The 14,276-nt window shown below is 34.7% G+C and overlaps 1 protein-coding gene and 1 long non-coding RNA gene across 12 annotated transcripts in view; one reads left to right on the forward strand and one right to left on the reverse strand.

The window, feature by feature from the left end:
* The window catches only part of gramd1bb (GRAM domain containing 1Bb), a 172,309-nt gene that overhangs the window by 23,342 nt on the left and 134,691 nt on the right, over nucleotides 1-14,276 (reverse strand). For 6 of the 10 annotated variants that reach the window (XM_065282895.2, XM_065282894.2, XM_065282892.2 and 3 more), the window contains 2 exons: nucleotides 14,187-14,207; nucleotides 7,437-7,457 (listed from right to left, as the gene is read on the reverse strand). In XM_065282895.2, the coding sequence (XP_065138967.1) occupies nucleotides 7,437-7,457; nucleotides 14,187-14,207 (42 nt within the window). Of the gene's footprint in view, nucleotides 1-393; nucleotides 1,477-7,436; nucleotides 7,458-14,186; nucleotides 14,208-14,276 lie in introns of those variants that run through there. The other 4 variants (XM_065282898.2, XM_065282896.2, XM_065282893.2 and 1 more) reach the window with 2 other exon arrangements.
* Nucleotides 10,806-14,016, forward strand: LOC135773115 (uncharacterized). Of its 2 annotated transcripts, XR_010543444.2 has the most exons (4): nucleotides 10,806-10,867; nucleotides 11,637-11,669; nucleotides 11,796-11,943; nucleotides 12,659-14,016. It is a non-coding gene; the product is annotated as an uncharacterized lncRNA (long non-coding RNA). The 2 variants fall into 2 exon arrangements; XR_012337291.1 differs by lacking the exon at nucleotides 10,806-10,867 and having other exon boundaries at nucleotides 10,878-11,669.

Here is a 14,276-nt window from a genome sequence, read left to right on the forward strand (position 1 = left end):
AAACAAAAAAAGTAGAAAAATAAAATAAAAAACTTTTGTTTAAATGTAGCTTAAATAAATGGATTGCAACCACTTACCTTAAAAAAATTGAGTAAATTGAATGAGTCATTTTTTTCAGTGTATTCATCAAAGCATTGTAGATATTACTCGCGAGAACCACCAATCAGAGACGCTCCTGAATTTTAAAAGCATTCTTTTCAATTCGGTAGGTGCTTGAGCCCCATAACACCCACTGGATCGGTGCCTATGCCTAAAAATGTGCATTTAAATAAGTGTTAAGTGTAAACATGATATAAACCCAAATCTTTTTACTTTACAATTGACTTCTCCCTATCATCGTCATTAGATCTATTTAACTCAACAATCCTACATATTTTAGTCTTCCTGACTCACAGCAGGTATTTCCTCATCCTGGTAAGGGTTTCCCCTAGAACTCCAGGGCCATTTTTGGTTCCGATCTGAGCCCTGAATTAACCACCCAGTCAAAGCCTCTTCTAGTTCCGCGAGGTTCTCCCAGTCCTCCTGAGAGCCAAGAAAATAATCCATGTTTGTGTTGCTGTCCTCACTACAGACTGGATCAAAGGTCAATAAGTTCATCAACAAAACTTCGCTGAGGTTCCAAGATTCCTCCAGATAACAATGTTTGCCTGTTTGTAAGTATCCCAAATCCAGACACTTCTTGGGTGAGTTCAGGCTATCTGTCGGTTAAAGCAGATCTTCGTCAGGGTGGGACTTCTATCTGTTTGTGAGCGTTGGGCTCTTCTGACTAGCAGCACATGATTCCAGGGAGCTTCGAAAAAACACGCTCACATGCTAGTGAACTTTAATAACCTCAGCAGACAGATACTGTATTATGCTGTCTAAAGTGTTTGTATTTGCGCTCCTTCCTGATTTTTACACTATGCACACAAGAAACATTCAGTTACTTCCACAAGAGATTATAAATCGTTAGCGAGGATAAGTTCTTCTCAAACAAAGGTTCATCAGTTGTTGTTAATAAAAAAGAAATATAAAATAGTCACCAGCGTGTTCAAAGAAACTCACAGATATCCGCTGGACCAAACTGTAAATGATCAAATCACACAAACTAACCCTCGACTCCCTCTCTTACTTATTTGTGTTGTCAGCAACCTAAAGATAACCAAGCACAAAGCATGATATCTGATCTGCAGCAGTCGTGTGGCTAAGAATGAACACAGCGACGAGAGGAATTCTGCTCAGCTTTACTCTTGGTCTTTGAAGTATTCATCAGAAATGTAATAAAGGTCATCCACAAATGAAAGCTATGGAGATTGTTGATTCCACAAAGGTTTCTTCAGAATTCCAATGGAGCTGCATGTAAGTATCACAATCTTGATCAATAGCTCTTCAACACCAGCAGGACCCTGAGCTCATATGATGAAGATCTCTGGATGACATCGGCTCTGGTGATTTAAGTACTGCTGGATGCTCCCTAAGTATGCGGACGACAATGTATCCGTGTGTATTTCAGATAGTGAGTATGTAAAGTTAGTTACATATTAACTTATAAAGTAAATAATGTGTGCCGCCTGTGGCTGGTACCAAGATAAGTGCTGTGACAACTCCAATAATGTTATTTCTGTCTGTTGCTATCACACACACACACATACACACACACACATACACACACACACACACACACACACACTTTCTAAGTTCACATTTTCTAAGCTATATAAAAAGGGGACTTACCACAGACTTTTAAACTAACAGCTAAATGCTATACAGATTAACTCATAATGTTTTGCGTTTGCATAAAAAATAATGAAGTGATATATAATTTTGTCAGATTTAGCTGACATTTAAAGTGTAAATACCGTAATAATGTGAACACACACACACACATGCACACACACGTCTGGTTTATTGTCTATAATATATCAACAATGTTGCCATATCAACAGTGTGTATCTAATGACAAATACAAACTTAACTGAAATAAAATCTAACAGGAAGTGAAGGAAATTCTCTTAAGCTCTTGTGGCCATGACATAACATATAACCAAGTTAATATATTTAGGCTATGACAAAAGTTAAGTGAACATGTCTCATCTTGGGCACCATACTGACCTAATATGTATTAAATTAAAGTTTAGCCAAACATAATGAACCCCAATGGCAGCACACAATGAACATTCACTCTCACGATCAGTACGGTGACTAGTCTAAGCCTCAAAAGGACTGTTGGCTAAACGTTTGATGCATATGGCACACTTTTCTGGAAAAACTTCTGCAGCTTCAAAAGTCATCCTCTGTTGAATTATACATGGATTTATGTGAGACGTGTGTGTTGCAACACAAAGCCGAAAAGTATGAAATGATCACGACATAAAGTCTTTAAAGATGTCCAGGAGTTTTGCTTCAGACATTTAGTGGAATTTAAAAGAGATATTTTAACGTTTGCCATTGCTTTTATGAACTTTAGAGATGTTCGTGAATGAATGATTTATTGGTTGCCAGTGTTGGGCAATATACTGAAAATTAGTAATTAGTTACAGTTACTAGTTACTTCTTTTAAAAGTTACTGTATATCAAAAGTAATTAGTTACTAGGGAAAGTAACTTTTAAGTTACTTTTATGTCTGCTTCTTAAATGTAAATATGAACAGTAATGAACAGTCAAACATTAATATGATAGGCTGTGGGCCACAGTGGGCGTCACTCTTTTGTTAGTTTACTTTGTAACACGTTACTCCCATCACTGTTGGTTGCACACCGATTTGTTATTGTAGAGACATTTCCTCGCCCTTAAACATGATGCGGCACAAAGCCATATGGCCTCTTGGGCAGTCCTTGCCCATTTAAAGCGGCCATGGTTCCCAGACCTTCAGTATGACTATGCAAGACTATTCAGTAACAAGCCCAGAACTCACAGGAAGAGCTTGAGATATAATCACAGAGATTTCAGGGCTATGGGAGATCATCACTGCCCATCTGATAAAAACATAAACACGATAGACGGTACATTAATACATACAGCACTGGGCTGTGCATTAATGTTCATATGGCAAAAAATGTCAACCATCACTATTGTATGAGATCTGCAAACTGTCCTATATGCAGCTGGTATGCATCAAAAAGCCAGCTAGATAGTTAATCTGCGTCGTGCATTTGTAATGTTGCCATGCATTTATAGCTTTATTGTGAACTAAAAAACGTTCACTGGCTTATTCATTTAATAGCACTGTTAAAGACACCATGAAATCAAAATACTGAAGGAGATTTGTGGCTGTTAGGTTTAATGTCTATGTGTTAGTGAATTTCTGACAAAAATGAATTTTTAGCTAATGAGATTTCTTTAAAGGTGCATTGTGTAACTTTTAGAAGGATCTCCTGACAGAAATGCAATATAATCTACATATCTATATTATCAGTGGTGTATATAGACCTTACATAATAAACTGTATTGTTTTTATTACATAAGAATGACTTTTATTCGCATACTGTACACCGTTGGTCCCCTTACATGGAAGAGGCCATCATGTTTCTACAGTAGCCCTAAACGGACAAACTGTCATATAGAGCTCGTTTTGTCACTCCTTTGTCTCATATGATGACGTGTTTGTCCTGTGGTGGCTACTGAGCTTCACTATGCGTTTCGAAAGGGAGGGTGAGCTGTGGACTGAGCCACTGGTTGCAATTGACACTCTCACCACAAGATGGTGCTAAAAATCTTCACACTGGTCCTCCAATATTTGAAGTATTTGTAGTATACAAGATTAAATATGAAAGATTAAAATGTAAATTAAGATAAACATCTAACATTATAGCTCTCAGTATACAGTATGTTAACCATTTGTATGTCACATTTTGTTTTAGGGATTTTACAAGAAATATCTGACAAAGGTGATTCATAAAAATTTAAACCCTATTAAGTTTTCACAAAAATTTACTTTTACAGATTTTACAGACTTTCTCCTCCATGAAAACAGACAAAACATATAAATGATGAATCTACACTCTAAGAAAGGATGTGTTAATTTTTTTTTTACACTTTCTTGTGTTATTATTTTAACACATTATGTGTCATTTTGAATTGATTTTATGTTAAAAACTTAAAAGCGTTACTTCTTTTGGTCATTTTTTTATAAAACCACGCCCCTCAGTTTTCTTCTTTATTGGATAACTCCTCTCCAAGGGCTCATGGGATACTAAAGTGTCCATCGAATTAACACTTTGAGATCTTGCCAGAAGAAGTAGGTCATTCGTGAACTTTGTCCCTACTGTTTTTAGAATACTATGAATTCCGACATACTACTCGCCTCACCTACTACTTTTCGCCTACTACTGTATATAGTATGGAAGTATGCGGTTTCGGACACAGCCAACCACTATGTGTTGTTTTTAAAACATCCGTTGCAGAAGTGTAGCATGTGTGACACCTATCTATCTTAATGTGTCTAATTCTATGTGAATGGGAATGTTTACGCATTATATTAACATCTTTTTAAAACAGTAGAAAGTAGACAATGCTTCACCGCTGTAATGTAAACCAATGCCAGGTGCATATATCTAATATAGCTTTTCAATTGGATCAACCTTCATTTTTTTATAAAAATATATAGATTTTAATAGGAAGTACATCAAAACAGAAGTAAAAACTGAGCTTCAATTGGTTTCATAGGCTCTTTAATGAAGGTGATTAAACCATTCATAAATGAAGCCATCTAAGCACTACAAAAGCCTACGTGGTTCATTTCATTCCTTGTTTCAGCACTACACATAGTACAAAAACGAATGATGTGAGAGACTTTATTAGATAAGCGACCGAAAGTGAGGGCTATAAAATCATGCTTGCTCTGAGAATGTGCTGCCTTTCACACTAAAGAGGGAAACAATGAAGATGACCGATAGAAGCAGACAAAACAACCAGAAATGAAATAATAACCTACTGACTGGAGGGAATAAAAACTGTTTGAGATGATGCTACAAACTATGCCCTCTTGTGGCTTAATGCTTTGCTAACTTGCCACTTGCTGAACACTAAAGACATCTACTGTAAAACAATGGTTCTAACCCTATTTCACTTCAAGCTCCACTAGAGCTTAGATGTTAAAAAAAAATAGGTTGTTACTTGTTTTAGCTTATTTTAATGCGGTTTTTTAATCTTCAGGCGCTCTTGGAAATCTGGCGAGGCCCTCACAGACATTACAGTACTGATAAAGTATTGTACTATCATGTTTTTGACACCTTGTCTTTGAACATGTATCCTGGTATAATCATAGTATTTTTCAAGGAATAAAAATCAAGATACTGTATATAATTATTCAGAACCAAAAATATTAAAACATTCATTACTAGGGTTTCTATCAAAATATCATGGTAGCGCTACTGTAATGTACGCACTCCACTGTTCAGTAGTTGCAATAATAATGTAATGTAAAAGTTCCCAAAACTGAAAAGGTGCATATAATCAGTCATGTTGACACAGAGGTGTGAATGAAGAAACTGATATGAAGATCCTGAATTAGATATAGCCTTATATTTTGCTACAAAAATGTCATAGTAACTATCTACAGAGATCTGTAAATGATCACCAGACACATCAATACCTCTGACGCCAGGGACGTGCACAGACATTTTGAGGGGCAGGGGCTCAATTGAAATAAAGGGCACTTCTCTTCTTTTTTTTTTTTTTTTAAACAAAAAGTATATATATTAATGCAATTCTGACTTCCTTTTAAAAAAAATATATATTAAAAAGGTTAATTAATTTTATCTTCCTCAAACTCACCCAATTGTTTAATTTTCAAAAGATGTCTACAAAATAATCAGTTCACACAGACACCATGGTCTCCTTAGTAGTCTAGGTTTATAGAGCAGCAAAGGAAGCCATTACACAATGTGCATGTTTTGAAAACATTAAATTACACATTAATTACAAGTTTGTTAAAATGCTAAAAACAAAGTTGTGACTGCTGAGTTAGCGCTACATGCCAATAAATGCTATATCATATGCTAGCGTTTAGCTGATTAGTTGTTAGTTGTTACTCAAAATGTATTTTTGTCTGATAAGGGCTCAAAATATAAGGTCTGTTTACTAATTTGAGCTTCTGGCATGAGCCTCAGAGCAGAGCTCAACATTATTATTCATGACCCTTTCAAATAGGGCAAAAATGGACCATTTAATTGAAATGACAAATTCTAGGGTTGTAAATGGACATGTAAAAACGTTTCTGGATAATTTTTGCACTTAATAAAGCAACATATCTTCTATGTAATTGTCAAAGAACAATTTAACATATTATGACAACACATCCTATGGCACCTTTAATCTTAGGTTTCATATTTATTAGGGTTACACATGTCAGAAACAACAAATATAGATTAGGCCTATTTTATTTGTATTTTATATTTTACTTTTTTGTGATGTCAGTGAAAATTCAGACTGCGCAAGTAAAATACTGAACCATCAGATTTCTTCCCAATCTACTCCAGCACTCCACTATATAACACATTATACTTATTTAACAGCCATTACAAAAAACGCAAACAAAAAAGCTTACTACTGCAGTTAGCAATTATTTTATTGTTTGTGCTTTATTATTTTATGAGCAGTCTGTTTAAACTACATACACTACACTGTTACAAGTTTGCAACTCTTCAGGTTAATATGGGATTGCCATGGAAAACAATGTCCCTGAATCGTTATGTGTAACAACGTGTCCCATATTTTGTGCATAAAACTGTTAATATAAGAATGCTTTCTTCCTCACACACTTACCGGTAGCTGCCTGCCTGCATAATCATGCACATGATCGCGTCTCGGTCGGGCTGAGCTTTGGCGCTTGAAGCGCGAATGATGCACCACGAGTGTTGACAAACCAATCATAAAGCGAAGTAAGTTAGAGAGGCGGGACTAAGGAAAGGTAAAGCCAATCATATTAGCGATGTGAATTTTGGAGGCGGGACTCATCTGTTAACCGTTTGTGTGCCACAAATAGCGCTATTTTTCTTTATAGAAGAGTTTAAATCTCATGTTAAATTAAATAAGCAACAAGTAAAAAACACAAGAAACAGACAGACATCAGTTGTTATACGAATAAAGATCATATTATTAGTATTTTTTTTAAAAGCACCCCAGAAAAAAGGGCACTTTCTCTCCAGGAATAAAAAGGGCAGGTGCTCAAGCCCCCTTTGATGTCTATGTGTGCACGTGCCTGTCTGACGCACACAAATGCACACCAATTAAAATCATAAAATAAATACAGTATTATATTATAATATACTTATATTTATTAAATAATATTATAAGCCATAATTATACATTTTTGTAAAATAAAAAAGTATAATTAAAAGTATAATCATTTAAAGGGAACATATTCTATCTGAACATCAGTAGCTCTGTCCAGACGGGTCAGCACATTTATAAAATACACAAACATATCTATTAGAAATAAAAGATTTGTGACTTACATTGTACCAGCTCTGGCTTTTCTGAAAGAGAAAAAAAGGGGAAAATGATTAGGGGGCGTTGAAGAGTGACTTTTAACTGCTTTATTTGTATATAGCCGCTCACACAGTGTATATTTACAGACTGTAACCGCTGGCCAAGTCAAATGACAGCTGCTGTGTTTGAATGACATTGCGTCTCACTGGATAATTACACACACATATATACATCATCTGACCTCTCCACAAATAGAGTAAAACAAAGATGATTCAATCAGAGGTTTAAAGCCATAATGTTTTGGGATAAAGACAAATGATATGCCTGTGTGAGCCAAAATAGAAACATAATAAGACTTCTAACAGGGTGTTTGTTTACAGGGCAAACTGAAATCATGAACAGGCTATTTATAACCAAACACAATCTAATCTAATGGTGCAGGTGATCAGGGATGCTGTTTCACATAGGCCAAAAAGACCCCCAAAACTGAAGTTGTGCACTTCTAGTCCATGTCTGTTTGGTAACTAATATTTTACTAGCATTATGAAGAGTCAAACTTTTAGCAGAAACATGCATTTGGAAATTAAAGTCTTTTGTTTGGGCTGTGATGTAAAGGCTGAAAGTTATTTAAAATGTTAAATAAGTATTTAAATAAAGGTAAAGTATTTTAATAACCCTTTCTGACATGTTTTATTTTAAATAAGCACATTTTTCAGGTTCTCACAATTAGGCTCAGTAATTTTACTTTAGTGGCAATGAAAAGGTTAATATTCAGCAACTGAAACACTGCAAAACCCTCCAAGTGGATGCAAGCTTTTGAGCAAAAGCCTCTTTTCCCAATCCCACCCTATCTCTCTCCAGTCACTCTTTACTGCCTCTTCTGAATAAAGGTAAAGGCTCAAATATCTGGTCAATATCCTAATATACTGGGTAAACCCCCATTAAAAACCTTATGCAGCTTGACAATACAAATCCGATTCACACGCACACTTTTGTTCATCCAGTTCTACTTCTGTGTACTTAGAGGACTTTGCCTAAAAAGTTACAAAATTGTAACCTTTGTAGCTGGGGTGGTACCCTCAAAGGTAACTTTTTGTACCTTTATGGGTATACAACACATTAAACTGTTGTACCTTTTAAGATTAAGGGCTTTTCAGAAAAAAAATATTCCAATGTTATAATTAGGAAGTTCTGATGAGTGTCACAGTAAAAAAAAAACTTTTTTCTGACAGTGTGGGTTCTTTAACTCTTTTCTCTCCATTGACTCGTCAATTAAGAGAAAACGCTTCCCTGCCAATGACAAATTTTTCCGGCAATCCGTAATACCGCTATTATCCACCCCTTTTTAAATGGCGCTCTTCCGCAACTTATTAAACCTGGAATTATTGCATGAGGGCAAACAGCTGTATGTCCATGTATGTTTTGAGGATTGCTCTGAATCTGATCTCTATGGAAAGTCCTTCACAAAAATGCTATTATTTCAGCTTTTTGCTCAAAATTTTGTGTTTTTGAAGAAACCTATATATTTGAGAGGTGATAAAAAGAGAACTAATGAAGGTAGGATAAAACTTTTTTTGAAAGCAGAGTGTCTGTTATTTCATTTGACATACAGTATGTTTATATATTACAAAATGAACATTATTTGGAAGGCATTAAACATTTGTGAAAATCATGAAAAATGCTGGCGCTGGCTGGCAACTTAAAAAAAGCTGATTACAGGAAACAACTTAAAAATACATAAATGTAGGCAATACAAAATCCAGTCCTTAGTGTGTCAAACTTATCTGTACAAAAACATACAGTTAAATCACCATAATGACTTATAACAGGTCATGGTAATATTAATAATCCTGCAAGTTTCATAGCTTAAACGTGCTCCTTATCAATAATAAAAAAAGCCTTTGTATAAGTGTTCTCTGGAAAAAATGAATGAAAAATGGCTGGATTAGTGATGTACATAAAAAAGATTAATTTTCATATACTGTAACCTGCCCCTTAGAAACACAGCACATCAATGTATAGCTCTGATATTATTGTCTTAAGGAGTAGCTGTTTACATTCTTGATAAGATTGTTATAACAGTTAGATTGCGATGTCAGACAAATATTGTGCTCTTGCTGGCTGTGGAAAATGAGCATCTATGCAGGGCTTCTGAAGAATACCAACATCAGAGAGAGATGGATCACTTATTTTTTTAAGGGATGTAGTGTCAAATCAGCACTGACGTGTGTGCCTACTGTTTTGGACTAAACAATAATCCAGAAAACTACAGTATAAGTAATGTATTTCATTTGCAACTGGTAACCGTTCATCCATGAGTTTTAAACAACATTGTGCAAGATAAAAGCGGAAGATCTTATAACACCATTTACACTAGGGCTGTGTATCGCCAACAATTGCCCGATACGATACGTATCCCGATACAAGGGTCCCGATACGATGCGCATCACGATACAAGACTATTTTGAATTACATTTTTGTTCAGAATTTAGTAACATTATTATTATTATTTTTATTATTATTTGTTTATTGTACATTGAATAAGCAGTGTTGTAATAGTTGTGTTTTTGCCATTCATTTATTAGCTATTAGAAATATTTAAAATCCCAGAGTTAGTACTTAACTTATGTTTTTTTAAAAGCAGTTTTACAAAGATGGTGCCTTACTCTTGTCTCTCATTATTCTACATCTATGAATATATCTATGAACATGCAGTCAGACATAAAACTATAATGCACAGAGATGACAAATAATCTTCATATTTTGATGCAAATAGGATAAAATCTTTGAACTTTCTCCATCTAACTATGATGTTAAAACATCACTCTAAAAAGACTATATATAAAAAGATGGCACCAACATTATGCTGACTGTACTACGATACACACTTTTAAGTGAATTTACTCACTTCATCTTAGTGACCCCCTATTATTGAACACTTTTAGTGTAACACACACATGAATAGGTTTCATCTATAACAGATATCAGTTTTCTGGATGGACTCAACACTTTTTTATTCAAAATATTTATCAGGCAACAGGAATAGTTTACAGAGATGGTATTTGCTTAAACACATGGACATACACACTGAAAAAAATGGACTTGGTGGGTCTTTGAATTTAAATAAAATAAACATGTATATGCAACACAAAATATTTATATTCCTTGTGTAAACATAATTTAATTGATTAGGATTAAAATGTTTTGTTTGAATGTAAAATGAACACATTATTCTCACATTGATTAAAATTGATTGAATTGAATACTTAAAGCAATAAAATTGAGTTTGCACACAAAATGGCACCTCCTGAGCAGAAGGTGGCAGTACAGCTCAATGAAAAGGACGTCAATTGCCATAAAAGGAGAATCAATATCGTTTGTTTTGGGCGCCAAAATGAAGACTCAGCAGCAGCAGTCAGTCAGAAGAACTCTCTCAGACGGACACCACGTTATTAAAGTAAGTTCTATTATTTATTTATGTTCACTTTATACGTGATACATCTTCACTAGATAGACAGGTTTTTTTTACAATATGTAGCCATTGCAATGACTTGTAGTAAAAATTAGTTTGGAGGAGGTTGGTGGAGTAAGTTAACGTTACAGTCAGTCAGTCAGTCAGTCAGTAAGTGTAAGGCTCATAAAGAAAAACAGCGTTTTAAAAATGTCAGCTGTATAACGTTATTTCACGTTTGGTAGTTTTATCCGAGTTGAAAACTGTCAGATTTTAGTTGACTTTTGAGGCACTTTTTACTCAGTTGTTCTATGGAAACGGTTCAGGACAAATAAAACGCTAACCAAACGTTATTCTGTCCAGAGTAACGTTATCCATGTAAGTAATTTACCAGATGATATCAATTGACTACATTAATAATGACATTGCGTATTAAACAAACTGTCTGCTTAATCAGATGAACAGACCCGCATCAGTTATTCGTGACTTCGCTACGCCACGAGCAACACTTGATTCTATTAGAAAAAGCTTTTTTAAATATCTCGCGTGACGTCTGGTATATTAACTGAAAAAAATCGCTTTGAAGTGCCACACCTTAAAGCTGACGTTTTCAGAAGAGAACCTTGTTGTTTTAAGGTCTCATTTTGTCAAAATTTTGTATGACTGATATAACGTTAATACTTATTTCATTATTATTATTCATGCTCTGTGTATGTGTGACCTTCATCATTTGAGGTTATGTGTTGATTTCACCTCTGAATATTTCCTCTTATAGGTCCATCATCCTTGCACACACTCAAAAGCATTGGTAAGTAATTCCTATCACTGTTTTACTGCTGTTAGGAGCTAAATCTTATTTTTGTAACTAATATACATATATTATTCTTTGACTCGCAGTACTCAAATATACAATGGTTGGTTAATTTGTTTTCAGATAAATGCTGAATTTAAAAGAATCACTACTGTCTTATGTTCCTGCGTGTCACCTGGACCTCCAATCCAAAAACCTGACGAAACTCTTCTATCAGAAAGGAGGACAGCTAGCAAAAAGGCTTGGAACAATTAATGATCAAATGACAGAAGTAAGTAATATAGATTCATAGACATAAAAATGTGTAAACCTTGTTGGAAGTACAGAAAATGTAGTATGTTTTAGTGACATCTTTTGGCACAAGGGTCATTAAAACACCTGGGAAGATTTAAAGGGGTAGTTCACCCAAAAATAAAAATTCTCATCACTTACTCCCTACCATGTTGTTACAAACCTTTATAAATGTCTTTGTTCTGATGAACACTAAGGAAGATATTTTGAGGAATGTTTGTACCCAAACCAATCATAAGCCCCATTCACTTCCATAGTGGGGAAATATAATACTATTGAAGTGAATGGGGCTCATGAACAGTTTGGTTGCAAACATTCCTCAAAATAAATGTCTTCCTTCGTGTTCATCAGAACAAAGACATTATACAGGTCTGTAACAACATGAGAGTGAGAAAATGAGAGAATTCACTTTTGCTGTGATTGTCAGGTATGGTAGCACACACTCGAAATGTGGCCTCTTTATTTAACTCATTCCAGTCTAGTAAACGCGCACACACACCTGGAGCAGTGGACAGTGCAGCTGCCTTGCTTTGTAACCCATATATTTGTTACCAATTGTAACATGCTGTGGCAATGCACATGGGTCTGTATACTTACATTTATATTTGTTTGCATTGTACTAATTTCCAATGACACTTTTATTGTAACAGTAACATTTTTCTGTTTCTTTAACTAAATTGGTCTGTTTTGTACAGGGCATGGATGAAGTCAGCATCAGTGAGGTCATTTGAAGACACCAATGTTGGGATTTGTGCTCTCAAACAACATCCTTCTTGTGATGAAGAAGAGGATCTTTGTATAGTCCTGGAAGCCATGAAGGTGTTGCAACATCGTGCCATGTTGTTTGAGCTGATGTATGCCTTAAACCTGAGCTATCCTGATCTCCGCTTTATTTTTGAGGAAATCCAAAAGATTTTAATGGAACTGCATTAAGCGTAACTTTAACGAACAGTTTCTTTCAGTGAAAGGATCAGAAAGACTGCTGCTCATTTTTGACTTTGTTTATCTGTTTTAAGTGTTTTCTCTTATTAAAACATTAACAGTTTGCTGCTCAGAGTTGATTTTGGAAATGGTTGTTGTATTTTGTTTTTGTTGAATCTTTGATTATCAGTTTATACAAATGCTGTAGCTCTGACTTTCTGAAGGATTGATATTTTCCAGTTTGTAAATCCATTTAAAAAATAATAGTACTTACTGTTTTGCATGTCTCTTTGGAATGCAAGTGTTTGTGTTTTAGCACTTCTAAATCTACTGTGATAGTAACTATTTTAAACATTTGGGTCAGTTTTACAGATGGGGCTTTTTCTAGTCCCAGACTTTTGCAATGCCTTAATTTGAAAACATATTGCACTGACATATCTTGACATATATCAGTGCCATTGTTTTGTCTCAAGATGTACTCCAGTGTTGTTTTTGTAAGGAAGGTTTGTTTGTAAACTTTTTTTGTAAAAAATATTCTAATATAACTAGGGCCTAGTCATGGATTAATCTACAACCTGTTTGGGAAATTTCCCCTTTGTATGTACTGCATGTGCTGATTGTTGTAATAGTTATTGACTGTTAATGAATTAATGTGTAGTGATTTAAATGAATTGATGATCTGAAAGCAGTGGTTTGCCTCAATATCACTAAACATTTGTTCAAAACTCTTTGCTTTTTATGCCAATGCAAATGTATTTTATATTTAAAAAAGAAATAAATAACATTTGGATAATTATGGGTGATTATTCTGGGGCCAGTGACATAATGAAATTGCTTTAGAGTTACATAATCCCATAATATAAGCATTAAAAAAGCATGTTGGAATTACAGATGAAAATCTAGTCCCCTTACATAATAAAATTACTTAAACATTACAAAATAAATGTGTTATAGGAAAGAGAAATAGCACTTTGAGTCAACATATTTATATTAGACTACTTAAAACAATTAAAATGTTTTGGTCTGACACATAAAAATTAAATGAGGAAAATTATGTTGGTTTTACACAATCGGATTATGTGGGACCGATGTACACATTAAAATTACGTAAATTGAAAGGATTTTTTTTTTCAGTGCACACATAAACAGTCAGACAGTTGTTTTATCAGTTAGATAAAACAAGCAAATTAATAACAAGGAAACAAAGTACATAATAGGCACAAAAGCAGCCATATAGACAGATGATGTAAAAGAGCGAAAGAAAGATGGAGTGAACTCAAAACAGAAGAAAGAAATGCTTACTTTGGAAAGTCGCTTGTGAGACTAGCATGCACCGAGGAGAGAAACACAAATCAGAGAACTGAACACAAATCAGACCGACCACAAACAGTC

This window comes from Paramisgurnus dabryanus, chromosome 9, assembly GCF_030506205.2.
Source record: "Paramisgurnus dabryanus chromosome 9, PD_genome_1.1, whole genome shotgun sequence".
In the NCBI taxonomy this organism is placed as follows: domain Eukaryota; kingdom Metazoa; phylum Chordata; class Actinopteri; order Cypriniformes; family Cobitidae; genus Paramisgurnus; species Paramisgurnus dabryanus.